This window comes from Rhodnius prolixus, unplaced genomic scaffold (genome assembly GCF_049639745.1).
Source record: "Rhodnius prolixus isolate KJV_2025 unplaced genomic scaffold, Rpr scaffold_1, whole genome shotgun sequence".
NCBI classification, from domain to species: Eukaryota; Metazoa; Arthropoda; class Insecta; order Hemiptera; family Reduviidae; genus Rhodnius; species Rhodnius prolixus.
In genome coordinates this window covers 13,274,145-13,294,136 of record NW_027411581.1, presented here as the reverse complement: position 1 = coordinate 13,294,136, position 19,992 = coordinate 13,274,145, and the positions used below count along the sequence as shown (strand labels likewise).

The window sequence follows — 19,992 nt, the reverse complement described above, 5'->3', positions numbered from 1 at the left end:
TTAAACTTTTATGTTGCATACATAAGTTCACACTGGTAACCTTTATGTTTATTGTCAAACCGTTTTATGATAATAACAGTATTAAAATGCAAAGTATGATTGAGTATGGTGCAAGTAATGTGCTTGAAGGAATCAGTGCGCGTATAGAGATATAATCAGCGGTAGGGGTAAAGGGGAATTCCACAGCTTTCGGTCTTGTTTATGTATGCTGTCGGCATGAACTTGTATATCGCCGTTAATTTTGATGTCCACATTACTTCATGTTATTTAGGTCTGTCTTATGCTGAGTGCAGGTATCCGTATCCGGGAAAAATGAGAACTCCTTTTTACGTGTGTTGCTATTATTAATGGCAATTTTATTATGAAATGACCATTTTGTGGGTTTCAGAGTTTAAGTTGTTTTGTTTATTGTTATTTTGGTATGAAGGAAGAAACAGTGTTGCCAATTTCTGTATTTTTTTTTATTTTTATTTTTTTTTTTAGCCAAGCTTTTGACGTAGGGAATGGATAGTTAATCTTCAGGGCTGTGGTACATATTTTTTTATAGAAACAGATGGCAATGTTACAATGTTTTGGTTTCTGTAAAACATTTATTTCACAGCCCTGAAGAATTGAGTCACTAAAAAAGATGAATGTAGTTTCTTAAATTAATAATATTTGGCGATTAAATATGTTAAGTTAAAATAAATGGCATGGGAGGTGTGAGCAATGATATTCAATGATAATACTATAACATGGGCGATAACAGTCTCTTAGAATGGAACGACCTTGGAATGGTCATCTCTTGATGCAGTTTCTCTTAATTCAATTGGCCATCTCGTCGTCCCTCTTATAATAATGGTGTCTTCATCAATTGTCTCATTTTTAAGTTCTGTATAGAGTAAAGTTTTGTATAGAATAAAAGTGAGAGGAGGTAAAAAATAACGGAAACACGAGAAGTAAAAGCTAGAATTAAAAATTAGAAAACTATAAACAAACGGTAACTTCCGCTATGACAGAAACTGGACAACCAAAAAGTGATTATAATAATAACTTTTATAGAAAAGTTTTCTATTTGATTTGTGCAAAACTTGATTAGGAAAATCATCTCCACGTTCTAGCAATAAGTGCTGTTAAAAACCAATAATTGAAATTATAATAACCGAACGGGGCAATATTGTGCCAAAATGTTTATCTGAACAGCTTGCAAGAAGGGAATGTTGTATCTTAGTCCCATCCTACACGTCTGCAAATAGATTTATCTTCTTGTGAAAGAGGCCAGAACAGGTAGCCTCCCTCCACATAGTCGTGAATGACGACCAATAAGTGGGGTCTGATAGAGATCATGTCGTAATGTCTATCAATTCACGCTTTCTAATATTTATTTTGTATTCAAAAAAAGTAACGACAATACCTTTGCGGAAATTGGAATCAGTTAAGTACATTGAGGAAAAACTGACTAGATTTTTCTATAGGGGAAATAAAATAGGAATTACATTGTGTGGCTTGCTGCTATGATATAGCAGGTTCAAAAGATACGAATAACAATCGAGTGGGAAATATTAAACGAAGTTAATATTTCCTTCTACTAATAAAAATAGTAATTTTGCTTATTATTATATTCTAATATAATAATTTAGTATAACAATTCTAATAAAAGTAATTGTTGCAATTACTTTTGATTTCAGCGGCAGTTCACGTTCTGAGGCTCTTTGATTTCGAGGGGAGTTTTCGCAAAGTTTGTGTGTGTTGGAAAACTTAAAATGGAAATTTCTAATTCGATAATCCGCCTCTAATAATTTCAAAATGGTTTCTTCTATTTTCTGTTCACATTTCCTCTTTTATTCTTAACATTTCTTTCGCAAGAAATGCATTCTAAGTGAAACTAACTACTAACTAAGAGAAAACATGATTGGGAAGAACTTGAAAGTAGTAAATTTAGAGCTTCTGACTAGGATACGTCACCTGAACTGTTGGGCTTATTAGAGCGATTGAGCACATTCCAAACCGATTCTCAGCATTCCAAGTTAGTTCTCCAATTGCACTTCTTAGCCTTTTTCTGAGAGTCTATTGTACGTAAGCACCAAAATGGATTTTTTTTTTACTGCACCCAGACTGGTACAATTTATCCCAGTTCTTTACGGCGTTACTTTAAAGTTCACTGGTTGTCCTTTGATTAATTGATTTTGCTTGTTTACTTGGAGATTAGAAGTTCATGTACAGATGTGAGATTCACATGAATCGTATTTCTCTTATCTGGTTCTGACCTCCAAAATAAGATTTTGCCTATCATCTTACAGTGGTATTTGTTGTTCATTCTTTTTGGTGACTGATTTATAGTTTCAATAGGATGAAAAAATAATTTCCATTTCAGTCGTGATACATTTATTCTGCCGAGCTTTCAACCTAGGGACTAGGTCATCTTCAGAGCTAGTTTACAAAGTAATATTTTTACATAACAGGATTGGTGTGTCTTCTGTCTTGTCAGTTCATGGACTGAACTTTCATCCTATTTAAATTATGAATCAGTCACCAAAAAAAAAAAAAATGAACAACAAGTACAAGACGAAAGCCAATCGAACTTACTGTGGTATATTTTATTGGTTATTCCATCCATACAAACAATATAAATGCAAATCTGTTGGTTAAATTTACTTCTAAATTTTCGAATGGATATTTGGGTTCTCAGTATTAGAAGGAATTCTCCTTTTTACCCTCTCATGTTTGGGAAGTATTGTACAAAGACATATTTGTGACCGTCAACACGAATACGAAAAATCGTAGAAATTGGCACCGCATATCTGACGTTCTTTTACTACTATTACAAATTTAGCACTAATTAATTTAGAGATAAGATGGAACTAATTTTATAAGGGAAAGGGTTTGCCCTGTGGTTAGTTTACAGGACGTAGAATGAGGTTAAAATTTGGCTAGAACGCGTCCAGGGTTCGGAATCTAGACGGGCTCCCTTTTTTTATTTCCTTCCTTCGAGTTTCTCGTTGCTCATTGTCTACTAATCGACAGTGTTGCCTGTAATATGTTCACTAATTTCAGAGAGAAATCCCGTCAGCTAATAAAATCTAAAGTTGTTCATTTTTTATTTTATTATTAATTCAATTATTCTGACAGATTTCTTCTTTAAATTTACTAGTTTAATTAGGATTAGGTTTAATTAGAATTAGGATTTACAAGTTTAATGATGAACATAATGCGGGAAATAAGCGAGAAAATGGATAGAAAGTTGTACACATTTGAGGAAATGTTTGTCTAATTACTGTAATTATACTGAACATGCAGTACATACGCGTTAGAACATGGTTAACATCTCTGTTTAGGTATTTACTTTTCATATTATTATAGTGCTTACAATTATAAGTTTCTTTATCGCTTGGATGAATTATCCTTGCAATTTTAGTTAAATAATACTTGAAGAAAGAGGAAGTATTACGAGCGTATCAAATTGTCGATATTGAGTAAGTACCGGAAATACGTGATTTGCGATCTGATTAAAAATTTCCATCGGGCTGAGCTATGCTATATTTACAGAGGGATTATAGTGAAATTAGGATTAGAGTTAGCAGCGTAGATGGAGAGTAAAGTTGCCGTCTCCTTGAAAAAATACAGCATTTTAATAGCTAGGAAGGAAAAAGTGGGTATGTAAACTTGCGCCTCCAACTGTTCGAGTAGGTTTACGGTACACAAAGTGGAGTCATTAGAACTGTGTAGGTATTGGACTGAAGCAGAAATCTGGTCTATTGCCCGGACTTAATTTTATTTGCGTCTCCACTACAAACACAACTGCGGTGTTTGGTAGGTGAAGTTGGGTGGAAAGAAGGTAGAATCTAGGTCAGTGATGGCGAACCTTTTGAGTTCGGCATGTCAAAATTTTGGAAAACCCTACCTAACCTCTGGTGCCGTGTCACATTTAGAAATATTAATACTTTTTTGATATTTGCAACCATAGTGGAAAAAAAAAGATCTATTAAATGACCCACTTTATGATTATTCATCTGAGGAAAGTTTGCCAGATCCTTAACTCTCAATATATACCGAAATTTCTTCAAAGTACTCCCTAAATTATTTAAAATTATATAATAATTTCTTGTCCCTGTCAATGCGTGACACCCAAAATGAGTTCGCATGTCATAGGTTCGCCTTCATTGATCTAGACGAATTTAGGGTTCGTTTCTCTTACTGCGATAAGTTTTGAGTAAGTTCTTCTGCCGTTACTTTGTAAGTGGGTATCTAAATCTCGCTGCAATCTACTGCAAGTGCTGCCATAAAATCTGTATCACCTGCTTAGGCTCTGTAATAGTGTCCTACTATCCTCCTCATATCACTCGGAGTCTTCTTCGAATAAATTTATGGTAACTAATAGATCATTCGAGCGATCAAGGATACTAATATCATGAAACAGCATTCATATTGAAGGTTATATTGTTGTAACAGCTTCTAAGAAGCAAACCCAGAGAGCACTGACGGAGAGGATGAAAGTGTTGAGCTTACACAACTCACTTTTAAGATGTCTCAATTTGGATTATTGCATCGATTAGTGATTATTTTGATTATGTAGTTACTACATAGCCTTTTGGATTTAATCATTTTACTGCTTAAAATCTTGCCCACTTAATATCACAAAAACCGCTGCATCATTTGCTACTTCTTCATCTCTGCACGGTTCATACACTATAAGTCAGTTTTGATACAGATTTTATTATTCTGAAAAGAATACAATTTTATAAATAAGTAAATCATAAAGAAATACAATGTGATGCATAAATAATTAAAAACGTATATTACCTGAAAAGAATAATTAAATTACTAGTTAATATTTAACCTTCACTGAACACTATCCTAATATTCCAACGATATACTGAACCTTCCAAGATTGTAACCTAACATTCAGGTTGTACAGATTTGTCGTCAGCACTCTCTGATCGCACTTTTACCTTTATTTATTTTTATTGAATATATTTTCATTACACAAAGAAATTGAAGAACAATGAACGTCTGGTGACGAGAAGTGTCCCTTCCGTCGGTAACTCGTGGCCATTCAAGATTTTTCTAGCCACGCGTGATGGAAACAAAGCCTAAGGAAAACTAATCGTTATCAGATTTTTAAACTTTTTGCTTTTTGTTTAAATAATAATTAGTGGCTGACCGACCGTACTATTCAACACTTTAATAGACGCCTAGATTCTAAACTTACTAACGGAATAATCAATTGGTTGAGTCCTTGTATGTGGTTTTCCGTGAAAATTATGTAAATTGCTGTTTAAAAGTGAGATCAGTAAACTATCAGACATCAAGGATAAACACCAAGGATTTATCTGTCAGTCAATAGCTAAGAATAATAGGTGTATTGTGCCTAGGCGATTTGGTGCCGACAACTAGATGGTTTAAAATTATTCAAGGTTTAATTAAGCTATTTTGTCTCCTTTATTTCTGTTTCTGGCATTTTTTTCTTTTAACGCACGTTCCATCACTCAGAGTCATTATCGTCAGGTTTCTTTCAAGGCGGCCATTCTACGGATTGTATATGTAAATTGGTCGAGTTAGGTTTTCTTCGATTCTAATTTTTACGTTATCGTAAACAGTAAGAGCATAAAACATTATTTAATTTTATTTAAAGTAAAAAGTAAACGGAAGTAATACCTATTTTTTCAGGCGAAATAACGTTCATCTACCAAATTTTATCTGTCCTGCAAGGATGCGCGAACACACTTTACTATAAATTTCTCATATTAACCATTAAATAAAATGCAAGGCCAAGACCGGGAATATAGCCTAATACCGCAATACATCTTAGCTTTGCCTTTCACCTTATACACCTTATCTTCTAACCACTCGGCTATCGTGGCGCCTAATTTTTGATTTTCCTTCATTTCTAGAAAGAGAATCTTTCGCGATCATGATAAATACAAACCGAAAATACACGCTCTTAATTTAAAACAAAAACAAAAAACCTATACCATTGCTAGGAAGTAATGGCTGCTACAGGGTAATTTGATGAGGATATCTTCAGGACGGACTTAGAAGTTGAGGAAGATCTTTGTTTTGGGCTAAGAGTATACTCATCAGGGTATACCAAGCACTCTTCTAATGACTTTCTTAGACCTGGATTGCCCATAAAGTCGCATGGCAATCTGCGAAGGTGATGGCTCTGGAATGAAAGAATTACTTAGAACTCAAGAATAAAGAAAATAAGTTAACCGTTAGTGAGAATTGAGTTTGAGAAAAACGGTAGCCATGACTTCTTTAAAACTTGGTAATCTATCTGCTTAGAAGATTGGATTTCTTTACTAGAGTTTTGGTTAGTGATATACTAGAATCGAAAACGTGTAAAGAGTACTGTCAAACCAAAGTCTTTGGTGAAATTAATGCCATCGTTTATACTTTAGGTGTGACCGAAATTGTAAATATATTAGATAGAAAAAAATGTATGTCTTAGTGCTGAGTAAACATTGAAGTATGAAGGTGCCCCGCCAGATTTTTAAAAGTGCCCTCTATGAAGAACAATTCCTTCTATTTGTCGCCATGTTGGAAACCCTCCGCCTCTTTACTATTGTTTCTCCTAATAGATTCCTAGCCAACGCACGGCATTGAAATTAAAATTGCGAAGATGCTGGTAATATAACAGCATTGTTGATTAATTATACTACTAACAAATTTACCATTTTATTTAAATAGACCTTTATCTTATAATTAAATATAAAGAAAAGCAATTTAATTGCATTTAAGATTACTGTAGATAGTTCTGTTTAATAAATTCGGATGATTATTGTGGTACCGTTTATAGTGTAAATGCTGTTATAGATCTTAATTGGTTATCCAGTAATTGAACGTCCCATTGGAGTGCGCCGTTTGCCTTGTATAGAAAATAGAAACTAGTATGATGGACTAAGTATAATTTGCTGGCCCTAAGTATCGTAACTTCCACTCTGTTCGAAAGCACCAAAAGGCTTTAAGTAGAGAAATCCCTTAGAAAAACCTCCATGCCTTCAAGGTATCTTCGTCATACGTAGTGATGTCCCCGTCCCCAGACTGTCCCAAATTAAGGTAGCCAGGAAACTTAAGTCTAAGTCTAAAAATCATCTCCGGTTTTCTTGATACCACCACAGAAATGAAGTAAAAACACACGGCCTTGGAAAACACTTGGGAAACTCCTCGTCGATATTTTTATCATATTAGAGATTCTCAAAATGAGTATTGTGAAACTCATTTCTTGAAATCTAACGTGTTTTTCAAACTACTTCCTCTTACAACCTCTGTGGAGGTAGAGAAGCTTAATATTGGTAGAAATTAAATCGGTTTGAGAGGGTCATTAATCTGAAGAATAGTTGTGTATTTAAGAGTAGAATAAACTGACTAAAAGTTCACTGGCATATACCGTGAAGGTCTTCAACTACTCTAGGTAAAGTACAGAGTAGCTGTTGGTGTAATTTACAGCAGTTAGTGTAGATTAGAGAAGAAGCTAATGTGTTTGTGATACGATGATTGACTAGAGGTCACCATTGTGAACATTACTCTGGTTCTAGTAATATAAAACATGCACAGCACTCAACTAATGAGCCAATAGCGTGCACTTGTCGTCCCTCTCAACGCCCACACAACTTACAGTCGCGTACCCCTCTCTCCACTGGATTCTTAAAAATAATCTATGAAACTGTACTTTGGGCTATTTCAAAATATTAGTAACATTTGCTAGTCCAGTAGTGGTAACACTTTATATTTATTGTATCATAACAATTTATTTACATATTGCTGAATATATTCTACACGGTATTGAATACATTATTCATTAGCCTTCCCTGATTGTTACATTGCACGCTTTCTTAGCATCCATCTAAATAATTTGTACTTTTAATTGTGTCATTGTTACATTGTGCAAGGTGGAGATACATAGCTGCAGGACAAACCTGTATATATCAAGATGATCTGTGTTCTTAGCAATCAAGCTAACTCTTCTAATTGCCTTTTAGTCCAAAAACTTGAATGTTATTGTTGACCATAAGAGCCATTATTTTGGTGGGAAATCTCCAAATATTCCATTTTTTACTTTACCATGGCAGAAGCGGAAGAGGTAGTTATACGTATTAGTCCTTGTCCAGGGAAGTAAGCTGTCTGTAGAAAGTGCACAAAATTCATGTCTTCGATTTATCGAGGACCTGGAGGTCGTTTAACTTGATCGCTCTTCATTTGATTAACAAAAGTAGGATATTTTACATCGAAAAACAGAATATACACGTTCTAGATGAGTGAAGTAGAATAGATTAGCGTTTCCCAACCTGTGGTACGCGAAAATAATCAATAATGGCGGACGTAAAAATAAAATAAAAATTAAATAATAAAAATATCATAGAAACGTTTTTTCCTAAAATTCATAAACATTATTTTAATTAATAATATTATACGGTAAAGTTATGTACAGTAATAAGGTTAGTCTGTCTCAAGATATACGAGAAAATATAATAGCACATTTAACATTATTAAAATTGTCTTTCATGGAGTATTTTCCTAAACCCGAAAACACAAGTGATGATTGGATTTCAAACCCCTTCTAGAATTAGAATTGCTAAGATCTTACACTTTACTAAGTTTATAAAGTCAACATGAACTTGAACTCCTTTATAACTGATACATTGTATCTCTATACAAATAAAGACAATAATAATAAAATAACACACTCGGAATAACAAATTTCACGAAATACTGTCGCGAGCCAAAAAAAGGTTGGGAAACGCTGGAATAGATGATGGACGACCTTCGAGAGGACTACCTCCAAAATCTATGACGCCCGCGAAGTTCCAATAAATGTCAGTTTTTTCGCTCATATTCTCTTTGGAGAACAGATACACAGATTGGTCTAACATTTATTGTCTTTATTTATTCCACCATTTATCGCAAGTAATATGTTTGATGGTAGGAATGTTAGGTGGAGTTTTAAGAACAAAGCTTCAGGTAGCCTACAACTCGGCGTGTGGTCGGTCGACTTCCACCTAGTTTTTCTATGCATAACGTCGTTTATATCATCTACGTTATTTTGGTTTATAATTAAAGTAGCGAGGTGGAAGTTAGGAGAGAAGTATTTTACAGAGGATTTGCATTTTCAAATGTTGGTAGCTAAATTATTCTAATCTTAAATCTCTTTAGTAGAAGTTATGCGTCATAAATTCCATTCCTACGTCACACTTAAAATTATTACACTCTAGAAGTTTTACTGCACTTATTAGTTTTCTTGAAGTAGTTGTTAATCATAAAAGTATTTTGAACTCAAAATGTAAAATGATCAAGATTATGGTTATATTAGGTTAAGATTAGAGTATTTTGTGGTTGCGGTAGGATCTTATATATATATAAAACAAACATTTTAAAACATAAAAGTTGACATGACACGATATTCGATCGGCTTAAATTATGTGCTCGCAAACTTGATGTCATTGACCTGTGTCCAGAGTGTTATCTACACCCAACTTAAAAAAAACAACACACAAATCAACTATCATGACCTCTAAACTAATGAGCTTGAATTGATCTCTGAGCATGCTTTTCTGCATTTATTTAAAAAATCACTATTGCTACCATTTGGTTATGGTATATGAATGTTATGGTTGCAAATTACCCAATAATTTGATGGTTATCTCTGAATAAACTGATAATTTTCTCCCCTTTTTCATTCCATTATTCTTTATTATTATTGAAGGGAATTATTTTTATTCCCTTCAAATCAACGGTTCCATACGTTTTGTACTATCAATATTGGCATTTATTTTTCGAAATGTTACAATTAAAAAAAAAAAAAATCAATTTAATTTATAACTTTACTCAATTCGAGCCATTCCTCAAATAAACGGAAAAAATATAGATTTCTTTTCTCCCCGCATTATTTTTCAATGTATTTATTTTTAAATACATTTTTATTTATATAGATAATAATAAACTAGCATTATGGATTTTATAAATAAAATCACATTTTCAAAATGAGTAAAATAGGCCAATTTTTGTATAATAATTAACAAAATTCAATAAAATAAAAGGTTATACTGCTTGGAAGTAGCAAGTAAGTTTGCTGATTGTCCGCTAGGTTGCAGCACTGACTAGATTCACATTTGCTGTTATAGAAAATAAACTGCTTTGTTTAGTATTAGTTAACAAGATGTTCAGTTCTAGTAGGCTAACTTTACTGTGTTCATTATTTTGTTAATGTTTTAATGTTAATTATAGTTCGGGTATAAGATTAAATTATGCTACATCTCAATACTTCACTAAATGGAGCGTTAATTGAAAACATCTTGAATCCAGGTTAATTTAATTAGACGATTTGTTTTTCATCTAGTGTACTTGTTTTTAAGTTTAATTTGTCCCTTTCACTTATATTGTGTGTATGTATTCTTCTTTTTACCCAATAGATTTATATTTATATTACCAAAAGATAATGAGAACCTTTAAAAATACCTTTGAAGTGCTATAATGTTACAAAAGGAACATTGATTGTATAATCTTATGTTAATTACTTCTTTCTTCAAATATTCTTAATGTGTCTAATATTCGTTTTATTAAGTATGATCCCATTAATATACAGCCTAAAACCATAATCAATGATTCATTAATTTAAAATGAATAATTTAAAGTAGCTTTGAGAATTTAATTTAATTCAAGCTTCTTCATAATTTTGGAGGTTTCTTTTTATGAGCTGGCTGGATGCTATAAATTCCCAAGAGATTCCTTTTTATTTTTCTCCTTCTTTCTCAGCTAGTTTAATTATTTATTTCGGTCAGGAAGAAGTATTGTTCATTAAACTGGATTTTCTGTCATTTTATCCCTGGTTAATATTTTATCAATTTATTGATAATTGCTTTCTTGATAATCGATGATAAGAATAGATTTTTCACCTGCCATGTCCAATACATCATAATACTACAATTCATTGATGCGATTCAAATTGTCTTAATAATTAACATTGTTTCTTGGTATGACAGATTTTGTAAGTAGAATAGAACAGTCTGTAAATAGGGATATAATCTCTAAATTCTTTGGAGTTAGTTTGTAGTTATCCAAATATCTCTGCATAGTACATTCGGTGAGGACTAGGAATGTATGATATTGGGATACCAACAGGGACTCCTAGAGCTATAAAAAAGTGAGCAGTCTTTTGTTTGTTTGTTTTAGAACACTGTAGACACAATCACAACTGAAATAAATTATATTTTGCCATCATAAGAATACAATTTGGGGTTCATTTAGTTGACCAGTGATAAAGTAAAAAAGGTATTTAGGATGTTCAGTAACTTAGTGACAATCCTTAGGCGCAATAAAATTCTTTAAAATAATTGAATTAATTTTTCCCTCTATAAGTTAAACTTTTTAATGCCGGTTTAATTTTACTTATTTAAATAATAAGTAATTACTTGTGAATTGATTTTAAGAAGTAAATTTTTTCTTTTTTCGATTAAATACAACTATTTTAATATAATTACGAGCTAATTTGTTGACAATATCGAAATGGAAATGCCTTGTAATAAAAGAAGTATAACCTGAAAGTAGTTCCATAGAAATCCGCTAGATGGCAGTTACCTTCACTTTCTGTGTTCCACCTGCTGATGTTGTACTTGGTAAGTAGTGTATTCTAGCGGCCAGCTCACAAACTACTGCCGCACTAGTAAAGTGCCGCAGAGCTTACATAATGCATATACCCCCACTATTTCTTCAATGCTAGGCCACGCCGGCTTGCTAAACCTATTTACCTCGTTCGTTACTTTTTTTTAACTATTTTTTGTTTTTCATCAATATTTCTGTGTATAGCTTGATTTTAACCAACACTCATACATATCTTAGCCACATATTCGGCAATAACAAATCATGAATATCTTTCTATACTCAATTTGTTGTTTTATTTGGGTGTTTTTCTTCGGATTATCTCTATTTCCTTCCGTTTTTTCGTGTAAGTTTTGAATTTTATGTTAGCAGATATTTAAAAAAAAATTAATAAAAAGGAATTTTTAACCATGCGACGTTTAATCTTGCAACAATTAATAGGTTTTTATCCAATTTTCGTTCAATTTATAATTAATTTCTTGACCAGTTTTGCATTTTCATCCATCATCAGTGATCCATTTATCAGTTTAATGTAGAGAATTTTGTTTTCTATCTATTTGTGTCACCCTCTTTAAACACTAAAACCTGTAAAATTTTAGTAAGAATATTGAATCTTGTTTCTGATGTCAGAGATTGGTCATTTAAATTTAATTTTCTTTGTTTTGAAAGTAAGATTGCTAACTTTAATGGATAAAATTATCGTTCGACGTCTAGAAATACAATGTTATGTGATTATTTGTAGGCGAGCTGTAATCTATGTTGACTACCTTGAGAATATGCGGAGAGCAAATTAGTTTACAATTTAAATATTTTTAATTGACTATAAACATTAGTTGATTGATCGTAGATCTTATTATGGACAAACTGATTTTTGGTTTTGTTTTATAATTACTAAATAATTAATTGAAATATTCAGTTTTATTTTTTGAAATTTTAAGATATGATTAGCCAGCCATTTTTAATGGTTTTGTATAATACATATGGGTATGGGACAGAAAAGATGGCAGCTTCCAAAACTTGTTCATTTTCGTAATTAAAAACAATAATTATAAACACATTAAAACTACACATGACCTTGACATCACCTTGTATACTATTAGATAAACCATTCGTGTTTCTCTTAAGTATACGAGGTGTGTTCAAAAAGTAACGGGAATTTTTAAATTTCGCGGGTTTGGAGAGTCTGATTGTAAATTTTTTTTTTTTATTATGTTGGTACACATGCCCCTGAAGTACGATAAAATTTTCAGTAATATTCATTGTTTACTTCTTAAGTGGCAGCCGTTAAGGTTAGACGTGTTTTTCGAGCTTGGCGATTTTTGTTTGTTAAAAAAAATGGATCAAAGAATTTGTATTAAATTTTGCGTAAAAATGAAATAAAGTGTAATAAAGTGTGTGAAATGTTAATAAAGGCATATGGTGAGTCTGCTATGAGTAAAACAAGGATTTACGAGTGGTATAAGCGTTTCCAAGATGGCCGCGAAAACGTTGAAGATGACGAACGACCTGGACGTCCAAGCACATCAACAACCGATGAAAACGTGAAAAAAGTGAAAGAAATGGTTATGAACGATCGCCGAATCACAATCAGAGAAGTCGCTGATGATGTTGCCATATCAATTGGCTCATGCCATGAAATTTTTTCGGATGTTTTGGGTATGAAACGTGTGGCAGCAAAATTTGTTCCAAAATTGTTGAATTTCGAACAAAAACAGCGGAGAATGGAAGTTGCTCAAGAGTCACTCAATGAAGTCGACAACGATGCGGATCTACTGAAACGTGTTATAACAGGTGACGAAACATGGGTTTACGGATATGATGTCGAAACTAAGGCTCAATCGTCCCAGTGGAGGCATTCTGGATCGCCAAGACCGAAAAAGGCTCGACAAGTGCGGTCGAATGTGAAGGTTATGCTCACTGTGTTCTTCGATTTTAATGGCATAGTGCATCATGAATTCTTGCCACAAGGTCAAACAATCAATAAGGAGTACTACCTACAAGTTCAACGCCGTTTGCGTGAAGCAATCCGAAAAAAACGCCCTGATTTGTGGCAAAACAATTCATGGATTTTGCACCACGATAATGCACCTGCTCACACTTCATTGCTTGTTCGTGAATTTTTGGCCAAAAACAAAACTTTAACGATGCCCCAGCCTCCATATTCGCCAGACATGGCTCCATGTGACTTTTTTCTATTTCCAAACATAAAGAGAACATTAAAAGGCCGTCGTTTTACAAGCATAGATGACATTAAAAGCGAATCGCTGAAAGAGCTGAAAGCTATCACAAAGATCGAGTTTCAGAAGTGTTTCGAGGATTGGAAAAAGCGCTGGCACAAGTGTATTGTATGCGAAGGGGACTACTTTGAAGGCGACAATATTAATGTAGATGAATAAATAAATATTTTTTTCAAAAAACGAAAATTCCCGTTACTTTTTGAACACACCTCGTAAATACTTAGTACTGTGGTTGAAGGACACCTTCTCTCAATCGGACGCCGCAGCAAACTCATTACTCTTAAGTTATATTAAAAAAAAGAAAAAATTCTTAACTCAAATCTCGTCATCTCTAAATATGACCATAGTACGTCACCTACGTCTGAGCTCATTCCTTTTGATTAATTTCCGCCGTCATAACAGCGCTTTAACCGGATAAAATCAATACTTTGTCCCTCTCTCTGTCCTTTATTTTAAATTAACTTTATATTCTTTTTTGTAATTTCTATAAAGTTTATTTGTTTATCTTTCAGTCGTTCCTAAAAGGAAGTATTATCGCATTATAAGATTATGGACATTTATTATTTTTAATTTTTAATTAGAAAGAACAGTTGGTTGTAAGAAATACCTTGACTGCTACAGATTGTCTGAGATTCTGTCTGTAGTTTCCCGTCACCTTTTTCCAATTAAGACCCGGCAACTCCCTAGTTTCCTCTCTTATTTTCCTCCCATTTCGACGATGGTTGCTTAATGCATGGCCGGTCTTTCCGGTGATATTGAAGCTAAGCTCAAACGCCTCCATGAACTGCTTCATAAGATTTATTTTCAGCATTTCCAGAGACTCCCGCATTTCGCACTGCTACGATGAGTTGAAGTGGCTTTTTCCTGTCTATTGCCGCCAGTATTTTTTGGCTTCTTTCCTTTTTCAAGTCATCCAGTCTCAAAGGCCATCCTATATTTTTCAACTCTTTCAAGTTTAAATCCTCGATCCATTCCCGTAATACTAGATCTCGCTCGTCTGATCTCTATATTCCCTCTCACCGTACCTCATCCTTTGACAAATCCTTCTTTATACGTGCTACCTCTCTCTGGAACTCCTTGCCATCATCTGTCCGCCATGCTCCTATCTATCTTTAAATCCCGTCTATTCAGTTATCTCCTTTCTATTCAGCTTCCTCCGAAATTTTAATTGTTTTAATTTATTTCCTTAATTTCTATTGTTATTTTTATTTTCACTTTTTGTAAATACTTACGTATATTTTCTGTTTAATCACAGGCCAAACTATTAAGGCCTCTATTTGTACCTGTTTTTATTCTTAGGGGACAATTGTCCTAGAATAATAAATTTCTTTTCTATTCTATTCTATTCTAGTAATAAATAAGTTATTTTCCAGTGAATTCTTAATTTTGAAAGGTCGCAAAACGTTTTACCAACAAAGTAAATGCAAGTATAAAACTAGAATTTTGTTGATTCACGGCTATATCATTAATTATTGAAAGTGGTAAACCGTAAGGAGGAACAAAAACTTATGTTATTTCTTGTGATAGATAGGAGGATAGGTGGGGAGAATCGATGCAGAGCAAGGGTGAAATTTTGACTGGATTTAACAAACATTCTGTTACATTTAGACCCGGTGCGATGGGGAGTTACCGGCGAGAGTGCACTAACTGGGGAGATTAGTTAAATTAGATAGACACAATGGAATACTAATGAAGGGGCTCCCCTTCAATGCAGATACCACTCAGCAGCATCCCTCCTCACTCTCTCTCTCTCTCTCTCTCGCTTCCTCTTCTAATGATTATGCTTATTAAGTCAGTTTGAGATTGTCATTGTTCAGACATCTTAGCCGAAGTCATCTAATCTTCGCGAAATGTGGTAATGTTAGCCCAAACATGCAGCAGCTAAGTGACAAGTTCTTCTGTCAAAGATCGCATTACATGCCTTTAGAACGTAAGAGGGTCGCAATATTAAGCATTAGATTCGTTTTAATCACAATTTGTGTCACCCAGTCTCTTCGAACTGGAAAGTTTAAATTTTCTTAAAATCATAAAAATCTACCCAATTTTCTTTTTCCATAAAGCCTAAATTTAATAAATCAATTTATTACGAACGAATTATAATAGATATTTTCACATAGAGTTTTTATTGCAAACTCTGACAATTTATCATTCAACTTACGGGGGAAAATTTGTGAACAAAATCTGAACGGCATTTTTCTACGAAATAATTAGTGCTAAATAATTGTCGAATCAGAATCAGTGATAGAGGTGTGAAATATGGGTGGTTAGATTAGCCAAACAGCAGCTGGAAAATTCATAGCGACCACGCCCCCCCCCAGCCACGCCCTCTTTTATTGGATATGACAGTGGCTGTTAGTTGTAGCGTGCTAGCTTAATTATAAGTTTTTATACACAAATTTTTGTTGCATTTGATTACAATGAATTCTCGGTAAACATTTTGTACGTGTACAAAGAGAGCACAATATGCGGCTGTCCCTACCGTTACATTTCTTGAACCCCGTTATCGTCAAATGTAATTTTACAGATATCAATTAAGAAATACTGTACAGTACTAGTATTTACTTCTCATTTCTACGTTCCTAGTACCAGCAAGAAATACGATCTTTTCAATTATTGCAAGATATTGAGGAGGATTTAAGGTCACCTGGAAAATATTAAAAAAGTTTTGAGCATTGAATTCAGATAGATCCAAAAAGTTATGAGAGATTATAAGCAGGAGGGTTTCCAGTGTATTGATTTTACTTTGTTGGACTTTATTGTCCTTAACATATTAGAGGGAGACAGTTCCATTTCGTTGAAGTGCTTAAGTTTGCATTGAATTTGGAAATAATAGTTTATGACAAAAAGACAAACTTCTATCATTTTATTATTCATCATAAAACTTTTTCTTGTTTGAAAGAATAAATTAAATAACTGATCATTTATTTAAGCAGAGTTGAATAATTTTCGCCGGCACTTTGCTCAGAATCAGTTAGCTATAAATAAGAAATAAAAGTTCTTGAGTTTCCACTATTTTCACTTGATTTTCCGAGAAGCTTGGGAAAGTGTGTGTAGGTTGGAGTCGGAGATCTTATTGCCTTTAAATGTTAATCCAAAGGGTTGGAAACAGATGCTCCATCATTGTGTCCAAAATGGCGGCTTGTTCTTTCTATTCGTCTTTAGTTCATTCATTTTAATTCTTTTCTTATACAGACTTTTTATTGGTCATCCTAATGAAATTGCAACAGCTTATTGACTTTCTTTCTCACTTAGGTTTGGGATTAAAGAAAACTACCCACCATTATTATAAAAAATATTTATTCATTGATCAAGGCAAAAAACTAATTTAATAATGATTACGGCAGCTTCTTAATATTTATATTATCAATGAATGAGAAAGTATAGAGTTAAATGTAATCTCAGCGAAGAAGAAGGAAGCTTGATTAAAGTGGAACTGGTGTCGCTGAAGCCAGGAAATGCTAGACTTTATGGAGGAGAATACCAAGAGTGCTTGGATAAAGGAGGTGGGAGATTTGGCAGCGAAATTGTAGAAATATCTAGGCCCTCAAAAAGGCTGTATTGCTAGAAAATAGGGTCTGAAAAAACAAACAAATTCATAATGAGTACTCATAATGTTTAATTGTTGGAGGCATCTTCGAAAATATTGAAAATTTACTTTGATAAAGTTTCGGCTAAAATCACTCTGCCGGAAATGAGGCACCAAGATTAAATTTTTGCTATTATTCACTTTTTGAGTTACGGTGAATGTACGAGGTGTGGCTGTTAAATAACGAGACTATTGCTATAAAACATTTTATTTTAAATTTGTACATATTTAGTTATTATCACCTTCAATATACACCCCTCCCCTATCCCTACAACGCTCCATGCGAATTTACCATTGTTCGAAACAGGGCTGCAGGTCTTTTTCTGTGAGCTCCTACATGACACGTGCCGCTTTTTCTTTCACAGCTACGCAGGACTGAAATCCTGTTCCTTTTTAATGCAGATTTGACTTTGGGGAACAGATAAAAGTCAAAATGGGACCAGATCAGGCGAATAAAACGGATGACCTAAACCTGGGATGTTGTACTTGGCTAGAAACGTCTTGACAGACAATGCAGTGTGAGCCGGCGCGTTGTCTTGATGGAGAACCCCGTGACTTGTTCTTTCACAAGTCGGGTCCGTTTTTTCCTTACTCTTTCACGGAGTTGAGCAAGCACCTCACGGTAGTAATGTTGATTAATTATAATCGATATTTTCATCCGTTTTGGACGTGGAAGGGCGACCTGGGCCGTCATCATCTCCGACGTCTTCTCGGCCATTTTGGAAACGCTTGAACCTCTCAAAAACTCGCGGACGCGATTAACATTCATCGTTATAAACTTCTTTTAATAAAAGATAAGTTTCAGTAGCGGTTTTTCCCAGTTTCAAGTGAAATTTCACGACAATTATTTGCTCTACTACATGTGTAGTATCAAGTTTTCGGCAAAACGAAACTAACAACTCTTACACAAACGACGGTTCCGGTCAGACAGATTTCTCAACAAACACGTGAGATGCTGCAATCGAAAGAGAAGGCTTTACGCTGCACAGCTGTCGGTCGTTAGGATTTGGCGCATGCATAGTTCTTCTTTAGCTGTATCAGTTTAGTTATTTAATAGTCACACCTCGTATTTACACACTCATTAATACTGAGTTAAGGATGGACGAACAACGGTGCGAAGGGAGACATTACGTTAACCGGCGCTAAATTTAACTATTAAATAGATCTAAAGTTAAGCGAAAGTTAATAAGAAATAAGAATAATTTTGGCAATTACAGAAAGTGCAATAGAACTAAGAGATATGATGTTATAGAAAGGTTTTCCGTTTTTTACACCATTAGTAAACTAATTAAAAAATAATAATAATTAGATTTTAGTTAAAACTTGCATTCATCTTCTTCCGGTAATATTTGATATGTGTGAAAAGCAAATGGTTGAATTCCCTCGAGTGATTGGCACATTGGAACAAACTCTATCGAGTCTGCGATGGGCTGTGAAATTGGCCCAAAAGTGACGCTAAAAGCAAACGCACACAACATGTAATGTACTTATGCTGTTATGTAAACTGTTGATTGACACCATGATGCAGAGGTTTTCTGGATTGTTAGTTTCGTCCAGCAAGATTGCTCTAGTTTGGTGAAGCTTTAGAAAGGGTAAAGCGAGTATTCCATTGCTCTGCCGTCCTTCCTACATCTCTAGCCCTCTTGCCGATTTCTTCTTGACGGGCGGCCTTTTCTGTATCTCGTAGACTTAAAGCCTTGTTTTGCTGTCTCACTCACTGCTCGCTACTTCCCACGTCTTTCTTTTAGTTCTTGACATTCTTCATGTGTGGGATACAGCTGATAATATGTTTCAACCTTATTTTTTTTTATCATTTTTGGTACGAACATTATTTTTGGTTGAACGATTCTATTCAACCTCTTCTAGTGATTTTTAAAATGGTTTATTCCAAAGAAGAATATCTGGGAAGTCACTTACAACATTCTCCATTACGTATTCAGTTATCAAGACTTCCTTCATGCTTGGCATTTTTAATGAATTAAATTCTATATACAGGGTGATCCAATTAAAACGCACCAATCGCTAATAACTTTTTAGGGAAGCGGAATTTCGAAAAACCCACGAAGTAAACTATATGTTTTTTAAAGTCTAGTTTTCAAATTTTTCACCTCCGATGCTGTATCTTCATTTTTGGCGGAGTTACGGCCAAAAACCCGATTGGGGTTTCATAAGGACCACTGGTTTTGACAATGATTATGAAAACTACATAAAAAACTGTAAAAAGTGACGTTAATCCCGTTTCGAAATCCCTAATATTAGTTGAGATATTTAAGACCAAAGTTACAATTTTATCTATTCGCGAACGGTTTTCAATATTAATTTTCCACCAGAAATACACGTTTTGGGAGGTCCTCCGACTGCACAAAATGTTATTGGTGACGCAAAGTGAAAAAATAATGATAATTGAAGATTTTAAAACATGTAGTGTAATGTAATGGTTGTGGGAGATACACATCAGATACATATCTGAAGGGCGTCGTGCGATTTTTATCAGACTTGGAATTTTAGCAATATTACTTTGAAGGTAGTAATACCGCATAATTCTAGTGGTTTAGCTGTTAGCACTTAGGAGAAATATGTATGGACGCTACAGTT

General features: G+C 34.0%; 1 protein-coding gene across 24 annotated transcripts in view; it reads left to right on the top strand.

The window, feature by feature from the left end:
• The window catches only part of LOC141454744 (uncharacterized), a 405,562-nt gene that overhangs the window by 193,632 nt on the left and 191,938 nt on the right, over positions 1 to 19,992 (top strand). For 3 of the 24 annotated variants that reach the window (XM_074129510.1, XM_074129464.1, XM_074129356.1), the window contains exon 1: positions 10,209 to 10,281. The exons of the other annotated variants lie outside the window; for them this stretch is intronic. In XM_074129510.1, coding sequence (XP_073985611.1) covers positions 10,224 to 10,281 — 58 coding nt within the window. In that variant the 5' untranslated portion in view covers positions 10,209 to 10,223. Of the gene's footprint in view, positions 1 to 10,208; positions 10,282 to 19,992 lie in introns of those variants that run through there. 24 annotated transcript variants of the gene reach the window in all.